The sequence below is a fragment of the Lynx canadensis genome, chromosome D3 (assembly GCF_007474595.2).
Source record: "Lynx canadensis isolate LIC74 chromosome D3, mLynCan4.pri.v2, whole genome shotgun sequence".
Classification (NCBI taxonomy): Eukaryota; Metazoa; Chordata; class Mammalia; order Carnivora; family Felidae; genus Lynx; species Lynx canadensis.
In genome coordinates, this window is record NC_044314.2 from 72577653 (window position 1) to 72592840 (window position 15188).

The 15188-nt window shown below is 44.9% G+C and overlaps 1 protein-coding gene and 1 long non-coding RNA gene across 21 annotated transcripts in view; one reads left to right on the plus strand and one right to left on the minus strand.

The window, feature by feature from the left end:
* Positions 1-15188, plus strand: part of SFI1 (SFI1 centrin binding protein) — a 103260-nt gene that overhangs the window by 80741 nt on the left and 7331 nt on the right. For 12 of the 20 annotated variants that reach the window (XR_003973132.1, XM_030335897.1, XM_030335888.1 and 9 more), the window contains 8 exons: positions 8194-8275; positions 8592-8770; positions 9538-9613; positions 10080-10175; positions 10365-10477; positions 10557-10652; positions 11665-11767; positions 13617-13713. Coding sequence is in view for 19 of the 20 variants with exons in the window: in XM_030335897.1 (XP_030191757.1) it covers positions 8194-8275; positions 8592-8770; positions 9538-9613; positions 10080-10175; positions 10365-10477; positions 10557-10652; positions 11665-11767; positions 13617-13713 (842 nt within the window). In the remaining variant the exon portion in view is untranslated. The remainder of the gene's footprint in view (positions 1-8193; positions 8276-8591; positions 8771-9537; positions 9614-10079; positions 10176-10364; positions 10478-10556; positions 10653-11664; positions 11768-13616; positions 13714-15188) is intronic. The other 8 variants (XM_030335892.1, XM_030335895.1, XM_030335896.1 and 5 more) reach the window with 1 other exon arrangement.
* On the minus strand, positions 8083-11169 carry LOC115528091. Its single transcript, XR_003973133.1, has 2 exons — positions 10582-11169; positions 8083-8759 (listed from the first exon to the last, which is right to left on the minus strand). It is a non-coding gene; the product is annotated as an uncharacterized LOC115528091 (long non-coding RNA).

Here is a 15188-nt window from a genome sequence, read left to right on the forward strand (position 1 = left end):
TTGATTATTGTATCTTTATAGCAAGTTTTGAAATCAGTTCTTCAATTTTGTTTTTCCTGGGATTTTTTTTATTTGGGATTGCACTGAATCTATATAGATCAATTTAGGAGAGATTGGACGTCTTAAACATATTGATACTTCCAATAAGTGAACATGAGAACGTCTCTATTTATATAGCTTTTCTTTGTTTTCTCAATGTTTTGTAACTTTGCATAGGAGTTTTGTATGTATATTGTAAAATTTATTCCTAAATGCCTTTTTTATGATACTGTGAATAGAATTATTTTAAAAATTCATTTCCAATTGTTTGTCCTACAGTATAGAAATACAACTGATACCTTGTGCTTTGTGACCTTTCTAGATTCATTTACTGATTTGAGTCTGTCGTGAGATGAAGCCCCATGTCAGCTCTGTGCTGGGCATGGAGCCTGCTTAAGATTCTGTCTCCCTCTTTCTCCCTCTGCCCCTCTCTTCTTCTCTCTTTCTCTCTAAAAAATAAATAAAAGCCAGATACAACAGAACACATACTGTATGATCCCATTATATAAAGTCTTGTCTTATTGCACTAACTAGCATCTCCAGTAAAGTCTTGAGCAGAGGTAATGAGAGGATACATAATTGTCTTTTTCCTACCTTGGGAAAACAAAAACAGTTTTCACCATTGAGTATTTTTATAGATACCCTTTATTAGATTGACAGTGTTCCCTTTTGTTTATTTAGAGTTTTTATTATGAATGGTGGTTAAATTTTTCCAGATGCTTTTTCTTTATTTATTGAGATGATCATATGGTTTTCCTGATTTCTATATTAAATCAACCCATATTCCTGAGATATAGAACCCCCTTAGCCATGATATATTATCTTTTCCACATGCTGTTGATTTTTTAAAAATATTGTAAAAGTTTTTGTTCATTTGTTTTGAGAGAGAGAGAGTTAGGGGGAGGGGGCACAGGGAGAGAGAGAGATTGAAAGAGAGAGAGAGAGAGAGAGAGAGAGAAAGAATCCCAAGCAGGCTCCACATCCCAAGCAGTCTCCGCATCCCAAGCAGGCTCCGCATGCAAGGCTCAAACTCACAAGCCATGAGATCGTGACCTGAGCCGAAATCAAGTGTCACATGCTTAACCAATTGAGCCACCCAGGTGTCCCTCACATGCTGTTGATTTTGGTCTGTTAATGTTTTATTTGAAAATTTTACATGTACTTTCATGAGGGATATTGGTCTGTAGTTTTCTTGTAATGTTTGTCTTTCTTATTTCTTTCAAATTTTTGTAGAATTTAATAGTGAAATTATCTGGACCTAGAGTTTCCTTTATGGATATGTTTTTGGTTACAGATTTAATTTTGAAAATAGATACAGAGCTACTAAGTTTCTTTTCGTGTTAGTTTTGATGAGCTCTGTTTTTCAAGGAATTTTTCGTTCTATCCAAGGTGTCACATTTAGTGGCAGAAAGCTGTTCATAAAAGTGTCTTTTAACTCTTTTAATGTCTGTAGAATTAATGATGATACTACCCTGTTCATTCCTGATTTGGGTAATTTGTGTTTTTTCTCTTTTTTTCTTGATTAGTCTCACTAGGAATTATCAGGTTGTGTTTTTTTTTTTAACTTTTGCTTTACTGATTTTCTTATTGTATATTTTTCTTACGTTGATTCCAGCTCTTCATTTTGCTTCTCTTTCTACTTACTTCAGATTTAATTTGCCCTCTTTTTTTTTTTTTTTCTTAACCTTAAGATGGAAGCACAAATCACGGTTTTTGGGTTTTTTTTTTTTTAATTTTATTTATTTTTTAGCAATCTCTACACCAGCATGGGGGCTCGAACTTATAGCCCCAAGATCAAGAATCGCATGCTCCGTCAACTGAGCCAGCCATTCACCCCCACCTTTTCTTTTTGTTGTTGTTCGATTATCCATTTTAAATGTTCAAATAGGAATTTTCAATTTCAATAGGAATGTTCAAATAGGAATTTTCTTGATATATTGTGTTTTTTTTGTTTTTGTTTTTATTTATTTTTGAGGGGGGGGAAAGCACAAGTGGGAGAGGGGCACAGAGAGGGAGACGCAGAATCCAAAGCAGGATCAGAGCCCAGTGTGGGGCTTGAACCCACAAACCCCGAGATCATGACCTGAGTCACAGTTGGATGCTTAATCAACTAAGCCACCCAGGTACCCCGATATACTATTGTTTTTAATTATTAATTTAATTCCATTGTGGTAGAGAACATACCTTGTATAACTTCAGTTTTTGACTGTTTTGACATGTTTTATGGTCGCATATATGTGGTCTCTTTTGGTGAACTTTTGTTTTTTCCCATGTGCACTTTAAAAGAATGTTTATACTACAGTTGTTGGGTATAGTATTCTATAAATGTCTATTAGGATGATTTGGTTGGTAATCATCTTCAAATTTTTATATCCTTATGGGTGTTTTGTTTGTCTACTTGTTCTCTCAATTACTACAGAGGAGTGTTAAACATCTCTAGCTATGGGATGTCCGGGTGGCTCAGCTGGTTAAGCATCTGACTCTTGATTTCAGCTCAGGTCGTGATCTCACGGTCATATACAATCAAGCCCCGTGTCAGGCTTTGTGCTGGGCATGGAGCCTCTTTGGGATTCTGTCTCTCCCTCTCCTTCTGCCCCTCTCCCACTTGTGTGAGCATGCTCTCTCTCTCTCTCTCTCTCTCTTTCTCTAAAGAAAAAAAAATCTCTAGTTATGATTATGGATTTGTCTATTTCTCCTGGTAATACTAACAGTTTTGCTTCATGTTTTTGGAAGCTCTGTTATTTGATCCATGTACAGTTATGATTGTTATGTTTTCCTCATAAATTGCCCTTGTATCATTTTGAAATGAACCTCCTTATTTTTGGTACTAGTTCTTTTCTCAAAGTCTACTTTGACTTAAAATATTCTCACCAGCTTTTTTTATATTTACAGTTTACGTGGTTTACCCTTCCTACTCTTACTTTCAGTTTATCTGTTTGTCTTCCTATTTAATAAAGCATGTCTCCTGTAAACAGCATATAGTTGAAGTTAATTTTTTATCCAGTCTGACAATTTCTGCTTTTTAATTAGTGTGTGGTTCATTTATATTTAATGTAATTGTTGATATGGTTGGGCTGGAGCCTATGTCTGGTTTTTGTTTCTCTGTTCCTTCTTTTCTGCCTTATTCATTTAAAAAAAATTTAATTGTTCATTTAAATGAAAAATTTTAATTGTTCATTTAAATTTTAATTTACATTAAAAGTAAATTAAAATTTACATTTTATTTCCTATATTGACTCTTTAGCTCTATACCTTTTATATTTTTAAAATTGTCTTTCTAGGGATGCCTGGGTGGCTCAATTGGTTGAGTGGCTGACTCTTGATATTGGTTCAGGTCATGATCTCACAGTTTTATGGGTTTGGGCCTTGTGGTGGGCTCCGTGCTGACAGCACAGAGCCTGCTTGGGATCCTCTTTTTCTCTCTGCCCCTCTCTTGCTCATACATCCTCCCACACGCACTCTCTCTCTCTCTCAAAATAAATAAACTTAAAAAAAATAAAAAATAAAATTGTCATTCCAGGAATTATAATATGCATCGTTAATTTATTACCTATTTAGTTCTATCATACCACTTCATGTTAAGTGTAAGAATATAAAAACAGTAGAATTCCTTTCCTCTCTATCCTTGATGGTATTTGTTGTCCTACATTTTACCCATGTAATGTTACTATTTTTGCTTTAAACAGAATTCTTTTTAAAAATTAACAGGAGAAAAAAGACAGTCTTTTATACTTACTCACATATTTTCCATATTTAATATTCTTTGTTTCTTCCTATAAATCTGAGTTTTCATCTGTATGCTTTCATCTTTTCAGCCTGAAGAAGATCTTTTAGCATTTTTATAGTATAAGTCAGCTGGAGATGAATTATCTCTGCTTTTGTTGATGGTTCTTTCACTCTCACTTTCATTTTTTTTTTTTTTAATTTTTTTTTTTTCAACGTTTATTTATTTTTGGGACAGAGAGAGACAGAGCATGAACGGGGGAGGGGCAGAGAGAGAGGGAGACACAGAATCGGAAACAGGCTCCAGGCTCCGAGCTATCAGCCCAGAGCCTGACGCGGGGCTCGAACTCACGGACCGCGAGATCGTGACCTGGCTGAAGTCGGACGCTTAACCGACTGCGCCACCCAGGCGCCCCTCTCACTTTCATTTTTAAAGGACCTTTTCCTGGCAGTGCCTGGGTGGCTCAGTCCATTAAGTGTCCAACTCTTAGTTTCAGCTCAGGCCACGGTGTCCCAGTTCCTGGGTTTGAGCCCCGTGTCAGGCTCCATGCTAACAATACAGAGCCTGCTTGGATTCTCTGTCTTTGCCCCTCCCCTGCTCATGCTCTCTCTTGCTTACTCACTCTGTCTCAAAATAAATAAGTAAACTTAAAAAAAACAAAAAAGGACCTTTTCCTAGATATGGAACAATGAGTTGATTTCTCCACCCCTCACTCCTGAGTTATTTATTTATTTACTTAAAAAATTTTTTTTTAATGTTTATTTATTTCTGAGACAGAGACAGAGCATGAGTGGGGGAGGGGCAGAGAGAGAGGGAGACACAGAATCAGAGGCAGGCTCCAGGCTCTGAGCTGTCAGCACAGAGCCTGACGCGGGGCTTGAACTCACAAACCATGAGATCATGACCTGAGCTGAAGTTGGTCGCTCAATCGACTGAGCCACCCAGGAGCCCCCCAAGTCTTTTAAAGACATCTTCCCTTGTCTTCTGGCCTCCATTATTTATGTTGTAAAGTCACCCATCATTTGTATTGTTCTTCCCCTGGATGTAATCTGTCTCTCTTCCTTTGCCTTTAAGATGTTTTTATTAAGCTTTGGTTTTCAACAGTTTGGAGTGTGATATGTTTTAAGTGTAGTTTTCTTGTGTTTATCCTGCTTGGGGTTGGTTGAGCTAACTTGAATCTGAGGTGTTTCCCCCTCCACCACCACCACCACCAAATTTGGAAAGTCTTTTACCATTATTTCTTTAAATAATTTATCTATCCTATATCCTTTCTTCCCTCTTTCTATGACTCTATAATTACACAATGTTAGACTATGTGATGTTGTCCCACAGGTCACTGAGGCTCTGTTTGTTTTTTTTTCTTTTTCTCTCTTTTTCAGATTGGGTACTTTCTATTGATCTTCCAATAGAAAGTCTTTAGTGGTCTCTTTCCTTCACTTTCTCATTTGTAGCTCATCCAGTGGTTTTTCTCCTTCAGATATGGTATTTTTCAGGTCTAGAATTTTCTTTCTTCCTTTCTTTTTTCCCAATTCTGGTAAAACATAACATAAAACTTACCATATTGGTAATTTTTAAGTACACAATTCAGTGGCATTAAGCACATTTGCAATATTATGTAGCCATCACCACTATCCATTTCCAGAGCATTTTCATCATCCCAGACAAATTCTGTATCCATTAAAAATTAACTTCCCATTTCCATCTACTCCTAGCCCCTGGGAACCTCTCATCTACTTTCTGTCTCTGAATTTGCCTATTCTAAGTATCTCATTTACATGGAATTGTGTAATAGTAAACCTTTTGTGTCTGGCTTATTTTACTTAGCATAATGTTTTCAAGGTTTATCCACGTCGTAACATGTATAAGAATTTCATTCCTTTTTATGGTTGAATAATGTTCCATTGTATATACCACAGTTTGTGTATGCATCCGTATGTTCATAGACACTTGGATTATTTCTACCTTTTAGCTATTGTGGATAATGCTGCTGTGAGCATCGTTGTACATACATATGTTTGGGTCCCTGCTTTTAGTTCTTTTGGTTTTATATACCTGGAAGTGGAATGCACCAAATCATATGGTAATTCTACATTTACTTTTTGAGGAGCCACCACAGCATTTGGTTCTTTTTTGTACTTTCTATTTTTCTGTCAAGATTCCTTGTCTGTTAACTAATTTTGTTCATCTCTTAAGTACACAAACTTGGGGCACCTGGGTGGCTCAGTCATTTGGGTATCAGACTCTTGATTTTGGCTCAGGTCATGATCTCCCAGTTCGTGAGTTCAAGCCCCGCATTGGGCTCTGTGCTGACAGTGCAGAGCCGGCTTGGGATTCTCTCTTTCCTTCTCTCTCTGCCCCTCTCCTGCTCTCATTCTTTCTCTCTCAAAATAAATAAATAAAATTTTTTTAAAAAAGTACACAAACTTATTTATAATAACTTTTTAAGTGTTTGCTAATACCAACATTTGGGTCATTGTCTTGTTGACAGCTATTTTTCCTTTAAAGGGTTTTGCATTTTATTCTGGCAGGCAATAGTTGCTGTTTATTCTGGTGGTTCCTGTTGATCGTATCAAATATGATTCTATTCTTCATTTGTGTGGGTCTGTGTGTGTGGGTCTGCGTGTGTGTGTGTGTGTGTGTGTGTGTGTGTATGTGTAAGATTTTATTTTTTTTTTAATTTTTTTTTGTTAACGTTTATTTATTTTTGAGACAGAGAGAGACAGAGCATGAACGGGGGAGGGTCAGAGAGAGGGAGACACAGAATCCGAAATAGGCTCCAGGCTCTGAGCTGTCAGCACAGAGCCCGACGCGGGGCTCGAACTCACGGACCGCGAGATCATGACCTGAGCCGAAGTCGGGCATCCAACCAACTGAGCCACCCAGGCGCCCCAAGATTTTATTTTTTAAGTAATGTCTATACCCAGCATGGTACTTGAACTTACCACACTGAGATCAAGAGTTGCATGTTCTATCAACCGAGCCAGCCAGGCACCTCATGTGGAAGCTCTTTAAATGTTGTCTTCAGTGTTAGAGCATAGCTCTTGTTACTGAGGCTTAGCCTTTCTGAATTCTGATGTTCTCAGCAAAGTCTCTCCATTCAGGCTGGGTCAGAACTCCATCTCCCAGCCCTTTCCAACCTCTGGTCATCTCCATCCAGCTGTCAGCCCTGATATCAGCTATCAGCCTCACAGAGCCTACCTGTACAGTGTTATATGTAGATGGAGCAGACTCACATGGAAGTTTGGGTGTTCCCCTTATGGAGTGTGCAAGGTGTCTGTGAGCATGCCTCTGGGGCAGGGCGAGTTCTCTACCTGCCCAGGTTCAGGAAGGCCACATGTGTCCATACAGTCTTTCACCTGCAGTTTTGAACTCTAGTCTCTGCCTCAACTCTGTGAAACTGTCCTCTGCTTGGATTCCCTCCCCCTGCCCCCATGGTTCAGAACATGCCCTTGGGCAGAAAGTCTGGGCAGCCAGAGAGCTCACCTTACTTGTTTCTGGTCTCTAAGTATCACAGTCTGTGTTGCCTGCTGTCCAGGGCTGAAAACAGTTGCATTATATATTTTGTTCCATGGTTTTACCAATGCACAGCTCCTAGTGGCCATTGACCAGTTGTCCCAGTGCTGCTTTTGCAGGATTTGACGTCATTATGGTGAGTAGGGAGTCCTAGGCAGAGGTGACGAAGCAGTGGTTCTCAAACCTGTCTCCTTGTCTGTCTCACTTGGAACACTTGTTTTAAACATCATTTCTAGGGGCCCACTTCAGACCTACCATTTCCTGGGGCCACAGTAATTCCCGGAGGCCTGGAATCTGTTTTCAACCACTTCCCACAGGGATTTATGTAGCAGCAACCTGGCTGGTCAGAATGAACTAGAAAGGCTTTCACTAATGATCATTGAGCACTGTTAGTAATGCAGTGTGGAACTGAACTGATGAAGAGACAGGGTCTCAAAGTCAGTCTTTTTCGTACTGTGTGAATGCTTCGCTGACACCAGAAATCACTTGGAGAGTATTGGGTTGTCTGTGGGGCTTTTTGGTTACTGTTGTTTGCTTTCCTGGTCTTTCTCTTTCCTTCCCCCCCATATCAACTTATTCACCTTTTTTTTTTAATGTTTATTTATTTATTTTTGAGAGAGAGAGAGAGACAGAGCACGAGCAGGGGAAGGGCAGAGAGAAAGGGAGACACAGAATCTGAAGTAGGCTCCAGGCTCCAAGCTGTCAGCACAGAGCCTGACTTGGGGCTCGAACCCACGAACCATGAGATCATGACCTGAGCCAAAGTCAGATGCTCAACCAACTGAGCCACCCAGGCGTGCCATCAACTTATTCAATAGCATAAGAGGAAAAATCCAATTATTTGGAACTTCTCATTCTTTTTTATAGTTGCTTTGTTTTAAGTCCATTATTATAATGATGATGTTTGCCATTTTTAGGGAAATGTTGGAGAGGAAAGTATTTGCTGTGTGGTGGCAGAAGATGTTTCAGCATCGAGAAAACCGCCTGGCAGAGAGAATGGTAAGTGGCCATCCCTGAGGAGGCAGGACCTGTTTCAAGTCTTTGCATTTGCTGCCTCTTCTGCTCTGGATGTTGCCTGGAACCCAGACCCACACTGAGGGGTGTTCTGCCTGTGACCAGGACTCACGAGACAGGGCACGGCGTGGGGTGCCTATTGACTTTGTCAGCAGAGTCTATATGTGGCTTCTAGGCCAGGGCAGCTTGTTAAAGCCCATTTCTTTGGCCTTGGTCATTATTTTTGGCCTGTAGATTCTTCTTGGCTCCTGTACCCATGCTACCTGACCCGCTCTGTTCTTTCCCTGCTGTCCTGCCCCAGGCCATCCTTCATTCAGAGCGGCAGCTTCTGCGAAGGTCCTGGTCCACGTGGCACCAACAGGCAGCAGCTTGTCACCAGGAGCGGCAGCGGCAAGCAGTGGCCTGTGCCCACCACCACCACAGACAGCTCAGGAAGGCTTTCTGCATCTGGAGGAAGAGTGCCCGAGGGCTGAGAACAGAGTGAGGGGCTGCTTCTGGCCCAGACGCTCTGCCATCTCAGGCCAGCTTTGACCATAGTGGCAATGCCATCAGCTCTGAATGCCCATCGGAGAATCCTGTTAGCCTAGACTCTGGTTTTAAGTTCCAGAAATTCTACCTGATACAGTCTGTGCAAAACCAGGGCTCAAGTGAAAGTATCCTGGGGTACCTCCTGGGGCTCCCAGCCTCAGGAACTCAACTAGGGACAGACATGCTCCGTGGATCTGAGGTCCTATCCATTGGATGCATCCTACTCACTGGTTGGGGCCCATTCAAAGTGACCGTGGCCAGGGACTAGACTGATGAGCCCATTTCAGGGTAGCTGACCTCCCCCAGGACCAGCGGCTACAGCCTGGGGACAGGTTGTGGCAGTTTTTACCACACTGTGTGGTCAGAGAGAGCTGGGGCAGACAGCCCACGTGGATACTGCAGACACTGTCCTGCTTTGATGCCTTTCTGCACCCACTTTGTGCTGTGAGGATCTCCCCCACTCTCAAATTCTGGCCACATTTAACCTCCTAAGTTGCCTTCACATGAACGTGCTTCACTGGTACTTGAGCCCTTTAGTTGTATGCAAAAATTTGACTAGGTGCTCACTTTCCTGAGGTGAGAGCCCACATCCTTTGGCAGCTCTTCAGAGAAGGTCTTGGTCCCCTTCTCCTCCAATTTAACAACCACTAGGTAGGGGCCAGGGACCTTGAGGGGTGCCCAGGTCCAGGCTGCCATGCTGACTCCAACCCTCCCCATAGGAAGATGGGCCTAATGCTTGCTGCAGAATTCCACTCGGTACGGCTCCTCCACTGGGCCTGGAACAGGTGGAGGGAGGTAAGGCTTTGGCATAGACGCCCCCGCATGTGGTTGTGGCCAGGCGGAACTGTGTGTCAGCGTGACTCAGAGCGGACATATGGCTTCTCTACAGCCTCTCGGCAAGCACCAGCCTCTGAGCATAGGGGAGAGGCCAGGCAGCAGAGGAGGAAACGCTAACCTGGTTTTGTGAGATGATTGGCTCAAAGTCCCTAATATTCTTTTAGGTTCTTGCCTGAACCCACTGAACATAAAATTCCTGGTCTAACCATTTATAAGCATCCTACTTGGGGTAAAAAGTGTTTAGACCATCACCATTGCTTGAGCATTTACCCTGAGTCAGGCACTTGCCCCACCTGATCCTCACAAAGCCCCCAAAAGATATCTATTCAGAGATGAGGACTCAGGCCCGAGTACCCAGGCTGGGTGTAAGATAGAGGCACAGCTGAGCCACCCCTGGGCCCCTGGCCCTTCTTTCTGTCCACAGTGCCTGGCCCTGCGTGATGCCGAGCAGCGGGAGCTGACGCGCGCCAACCTGCATCACCGGCACACGTTGCTGCACAGGGCGCTGCACGCCTGGGGGGTAGGGGCTGCTGCTTTCCTCCATGTCCCGCCTTGCCGGGGGGGGGGGGGGGTTGCTGGAGACTTGGCTTCCCTTCCTTGTTCTCCCTGCCCCTGCTGGAGCGAGTAATTCCACAAGCCTCACAAAGAGCAAGGTACCTGGGCTGTGGGTCTTACAACCACAGGGCTGAGCTCTTTGATCCTCCCTCAGCAAAGTAAAAACAAGTGCTGCTGGAGGTACCAGCCTTACCGTCCAAGTGGCCTATTGTCCGGGCACTCTTCTGACCTTGGGACTCTGGGCTCTTGGCCTCTGCCCCCTCTGTGGTGAGTGCTCTGGGCATCACAGCACCTGTGAGGCCTGCCTAGCTATAGGGAGTGGTGTGGGCCCACAGCTGGCTCCTAGTCCTCTTGGTCTCCCACAGACTTACCAGAGCCAGGTGCAGAGCATCCTACGGGAGGTGGCGGCCAGGGAGAGCCAGCACAAGAGGCAGCTGCTATGGTGAGTCTCTCGGCATCTCTGGGCCCAGCCCGAGGAATGGGGCGCAGACTCCAGAGCCGGGCCAGACCAGACGCTCACAGCGTGGCTTTGGTGTTTCCACAGCAAGCACCCCATTCATTGGTTCATCTCCTGTCTCGAATTCCTGCTATGTGCAGAGTGGGGTCTCGAGGAGGCAGCCGTCACTTGGACATTTGCGAGAACTCCCACTTGTCTTGCTCCTCTCAACACGGCTCCCTCCCCTGCAAGATTGAGCACCTCCTGCTCCAGGGCTGCAGTGGCTCCCTTGGCCTCAGCCCCGCCTCACCTGCCTTCCCGCTTGGTCCTCCAGGCCTTTCACTGATTCCAGAGGCATCTCTCACACCCTTCAGTCACTTGCTCTCTCAGCTCCAGCTCTGTCATGAGTCCACCCTCCAGCTCTTGCTAAACCAGGCTGTGTACTCCCTGCTTCCTGGCAGACCTCCCTCATTCTGCTCTTTATTTTCCTTCCTCTGGATTTGTTCAGCATATCATATTCCAGACTGCTTGTTGGTGGTGGGTCTTGTGGACTTAACATCTCCACCCTCCAGGGAAGTGCCCGTCCAGCTCTTTAGACAGAATGAGGAAGAGGGAGTCCCTGAACTAACTCAGCAGCATGCATGGTGATGGGGCTCCAGTGCCCTTATGCCATCTCTATCTGTGCCTCTCTTAGGGCATGACTCACCTACACTGTCACCGTTCTGTGTGCCCTGCAGCACATTAACGTGTGTGGATGTCGTATTTGGTCTTGTTCACCATGGTGCCCCCAGTGCTCCCCCAGTGCCTGGCACAGGGCAGGTGCTCACCGGCCATGTGTTGAGTGTCTGTGTCAGCATAAACATGGCTGCCAGTGAGACCAATATTGTTAGGGACAAGGAGTCCAAGGTACCTTGTACCTCGACTGAGGAATGAGTGGAAGAACCAGAAACAGCTCACAGAAACCTTGTACTGTCTCCACACTGGTGTCACCCCCATCTCCCCGGCCTGTGTCCTACAGGAATGTGTTCCATCGTTGGAGAGAGAACACCATGGCCCGTGTGAATGAAGCAAAGAAAACCTCCCAAGCAAGTGCTCACTATAGGCGGACCTTGTGTTCCAAGGTGAGGCATGAGGAGACCAGCTGGTCACCCAGGAGGGTTTGGAACTGTGCTTCTGCGAGGGGGTGGCACCAAAGATTTGCACTGAACGTGGAACCTGGGAAATGGGCTAACACCCTCCTCTATGCATACATAACAGCTGTGTGAGCATTTAGTTGGGTTTTATTTATTAATTTTTTTTTTTTACTGAATTAATAACCGATATCCATTAAAACAAAAACATAGTGAGCAAACTGGTTCTTACCAGAACCAGTATTTCCTACACATGTGGAATTTTCCACTGGGACAAACTAAGCATGCTTCTGTCTTTTTATCAGAAGAGGTTGCTCACTCATTGTGGCTGGTTTTGTGGCTGCAAAGGCTTTCTGGAAAGCATATAGCACCCCAGGAATGTGAGATTGTTGGTCATCATCCGTGGGAAGTGGCCCCCAAATGCTATGTGTGGGGCCTGTCCCCCGTGCTAGAGGAGGGAGGGCATGCCAGGATGCAGCTGTAGGAAGAAGGCATGTTACAGATGGGGAGGAATGACAGAAGTGGTCCCTGGACTTGGGGATGTTTTAGAAAAAAGCAGTTTGCCAGGAACCCAGAACAGCAGTGGTTCACCTGCTTGAAGGCTAGGAGGCACTGGTACTGGTCCTGACAACTCTGAAGCCTCCGGAGGATGAAGAGTAACACAAAGTCAAGGCCCAGTCTGTTGTCAGAAAAGCTCCAAGGCCAGCCCTGGAAGGAGGGTCAGGACTCTGCTTCAGGGCATGGAAGGGAGAAGGCCTTTTTGCGGGGAATGGCATTCATGCCTGGGCAGCAAGTGTCCCCTGGATGCTTGACTTCTTTGTAAAGTGTTCTGTTAGTGTGATTTCGTGTGTGTCTCAGTGTGAAAGATTTGCATGCAGGGGCACCTGGGTGGCTCAGTTGGTTGAGTGTCTTGACTTTTGATTTTGGCATAGGTCACAGTTCATGAGATTGAGCCCCATGTTGGCTTCTGTGCTGACAGCATGGAGCCTGCTTGGGATACTCTCTTGCGCGCTCTCTCTCTCTCTTACCCCTCCCCCATTCGTGCTCTGATGCATGCTCTCTCTTTCAAAAATAAACTTAGGGCACCTGGGTGGCTCAGTTGGTTAATCGTCTGACTCGATTTTGGCTCAAGTCATGATCTCACTGTTTGTGGGTTCAAGCCCCACATCAGGCTCTGCACTGACAGTGCAGAGCCCACTTGGGATTCTCTTTCTCTCCCTCTCTCTCTGCCCCTCCCCTGGTTGTGCACTCGCTCGTGCTCTCTCTCTCTCCCTCTCTGTCTCTCAAATAACTAGGGGTGCCTGGGTGGCTCAGTTGGTTAAGCATCCGACTTTGGCTCAGGTCACGATCTCACGGTTTGTGAGCTCAAGCCCTGCGTTGGGCTCTGTGCTGACAGCTCAGAGCCTGGAGCCTGCTTCGGATTCTGTGTCTCCCCCTCTCTCTCTGCCCCTTCCCTGCTCATGCTCTGTCTCTCAAAAATAAATAAACATTAAAAAATTTTCAAAATAAATAACTAAACTTAAAAAAACTTGCATGCGTATAACATATAGCTTCATTTAACAAGTAATAATAGAACAAAAACCCACATAATGACTTTTTGATGGCCGGTAGGAAGTTTAAGTTCTTCTATAGAATAGTCCCATCACCTGAGATACTGGGCTTCCTGTGGGGACTGGGGGTTTGGTCATTGCCTGTGTGGCTGGCTGGCGTTTCCCAAAATGTGCATGTGTGCCGTGTTCCCAACTGGGCTTATTCCATGAGGAGCTGCCAGCACAGCTGGTGTGTCCTGGGAAGTCAGGATGTGCCATGATCACATCTCTGCTCTTCATCTGCCCCTTAGGTCCTGGTCCAGTGGCGGGAGGCTGCATCAGTGCAGATATACTACCGACAGCAGGAGGACTATGCCATTAAGGAGGCCCAGAAGGTGCTGGATAGGGGTGAGCAGAGTTCCTGGAAGCTGGGAAGAGGATTGTGAAGGACACAGAACTGTCTTGTGTTCCATTTGCTTCCCCTCAGTCTTTGTATTCTTCTCCTGTAGGTGTGTTTCCTGATGCTAAAGTACCTTAGGCTAGGAAGTTTAAAACATCAGAAAATTGTTCTCTCAGTGTTCTGGAGGCCCGATCCGAAATCAGGGTATTGGCAGGGCCATGATTCCTGTGAAGGCTGGAAGGGAAAGTCCTTCCTGGCCTCTTCCAGCCTCTGATAGCCCCGGTGGTCCTTGGTGTTTGTGGCTTATAGACTCATTACTCCAGCCTCAGCCTCTGTGTGCACAAGGCTCTCTCCCCTGTGTCTCTTCTTAGAAGGACACCAGTCCTACTGTATCAAGAGGTCCACTCTACTACAGGATGGGGTCAGTTAATTGTGCTGACCCCCTTGCTAAATAATACACCAACCCTCAGGTTCCAGGATGAACATAAACGTGGGAAGGGGTAACTGTTCAACCTAGTACATCATAGCATTCTGTTCCCAACCAATCCCAGCCAAACACTTTGTGTTCATTTTTTTTAATGTTTATTTTTGAGAGAAAGAGAGTGTTTGTGGGGGTGGGCAGAGAGGGAGAGAGAGAATCCCAAGGAAGCTCTGAGCTGTCAGTGAAGAGCCTGACGCAGGAGTCGAACTCACAAACCATGAGATCATAAACCGAGATCAGATGCTTAACTAACTGAGCCACTCTGGTGTCCCAACCAGTTTATGTTCAAATGCAAGACCAAGGCTTAAAATCTAATTCTTTTTTTTTTAAGTTTATTATTTATTTTGAGAGAGGGAGGAGGAGAGGGGAGGAGGAGCAGAGAAAGAGGGAGAGTGAGAGAATCCCAAGCAGGCTCCACATTGTCAGTACAGAGCCCAACGCAGGGCTCAAACTCACGAAGCATGAGATCCTGACCTGAGCTGAAATCAAGAGTTGGATGCTTAACTGACTGAGCCATCCAGGTACCCAAAAATCTAATTCTTAAAGAGGGGTCAAAGGTGGGGTGGTTTCAATTGGAAAGTCCTTCCAGGGGCTGGCTGCTTCTCAGGTCAGCCCCATCACATAGGATCCTGCTTCCTTGTATGTTTAGGGAGCAGTGGCCTTGGGCAGTCTGAATACCTTCTATAAAAAGCCTGGAGTAGATGGTCCAGACAGAAGCAGAGATGAGATGCAGGGAAACTGAGATCCATGTCCCTGAAGTGGGGTATCCAGCACTCTGAGGGGAAAACCAGTGCTTAGAGTAAATGAAGATACAACTGGAAGTGAAAACAAATGGAAATGGTTTAAATCAGACCATAGGGAAAACAGATCAAGTTGTTAGTTTGCTCCAGGACAAAAATTGATCAACTTTGGTTGGGTTCTGACTTTGGTTGTGTTGATAAACACAGATCTCTGCTTTCCTCTGGGCAGAACCCTGGGGTCAAACATCCCACACCTGCTCCA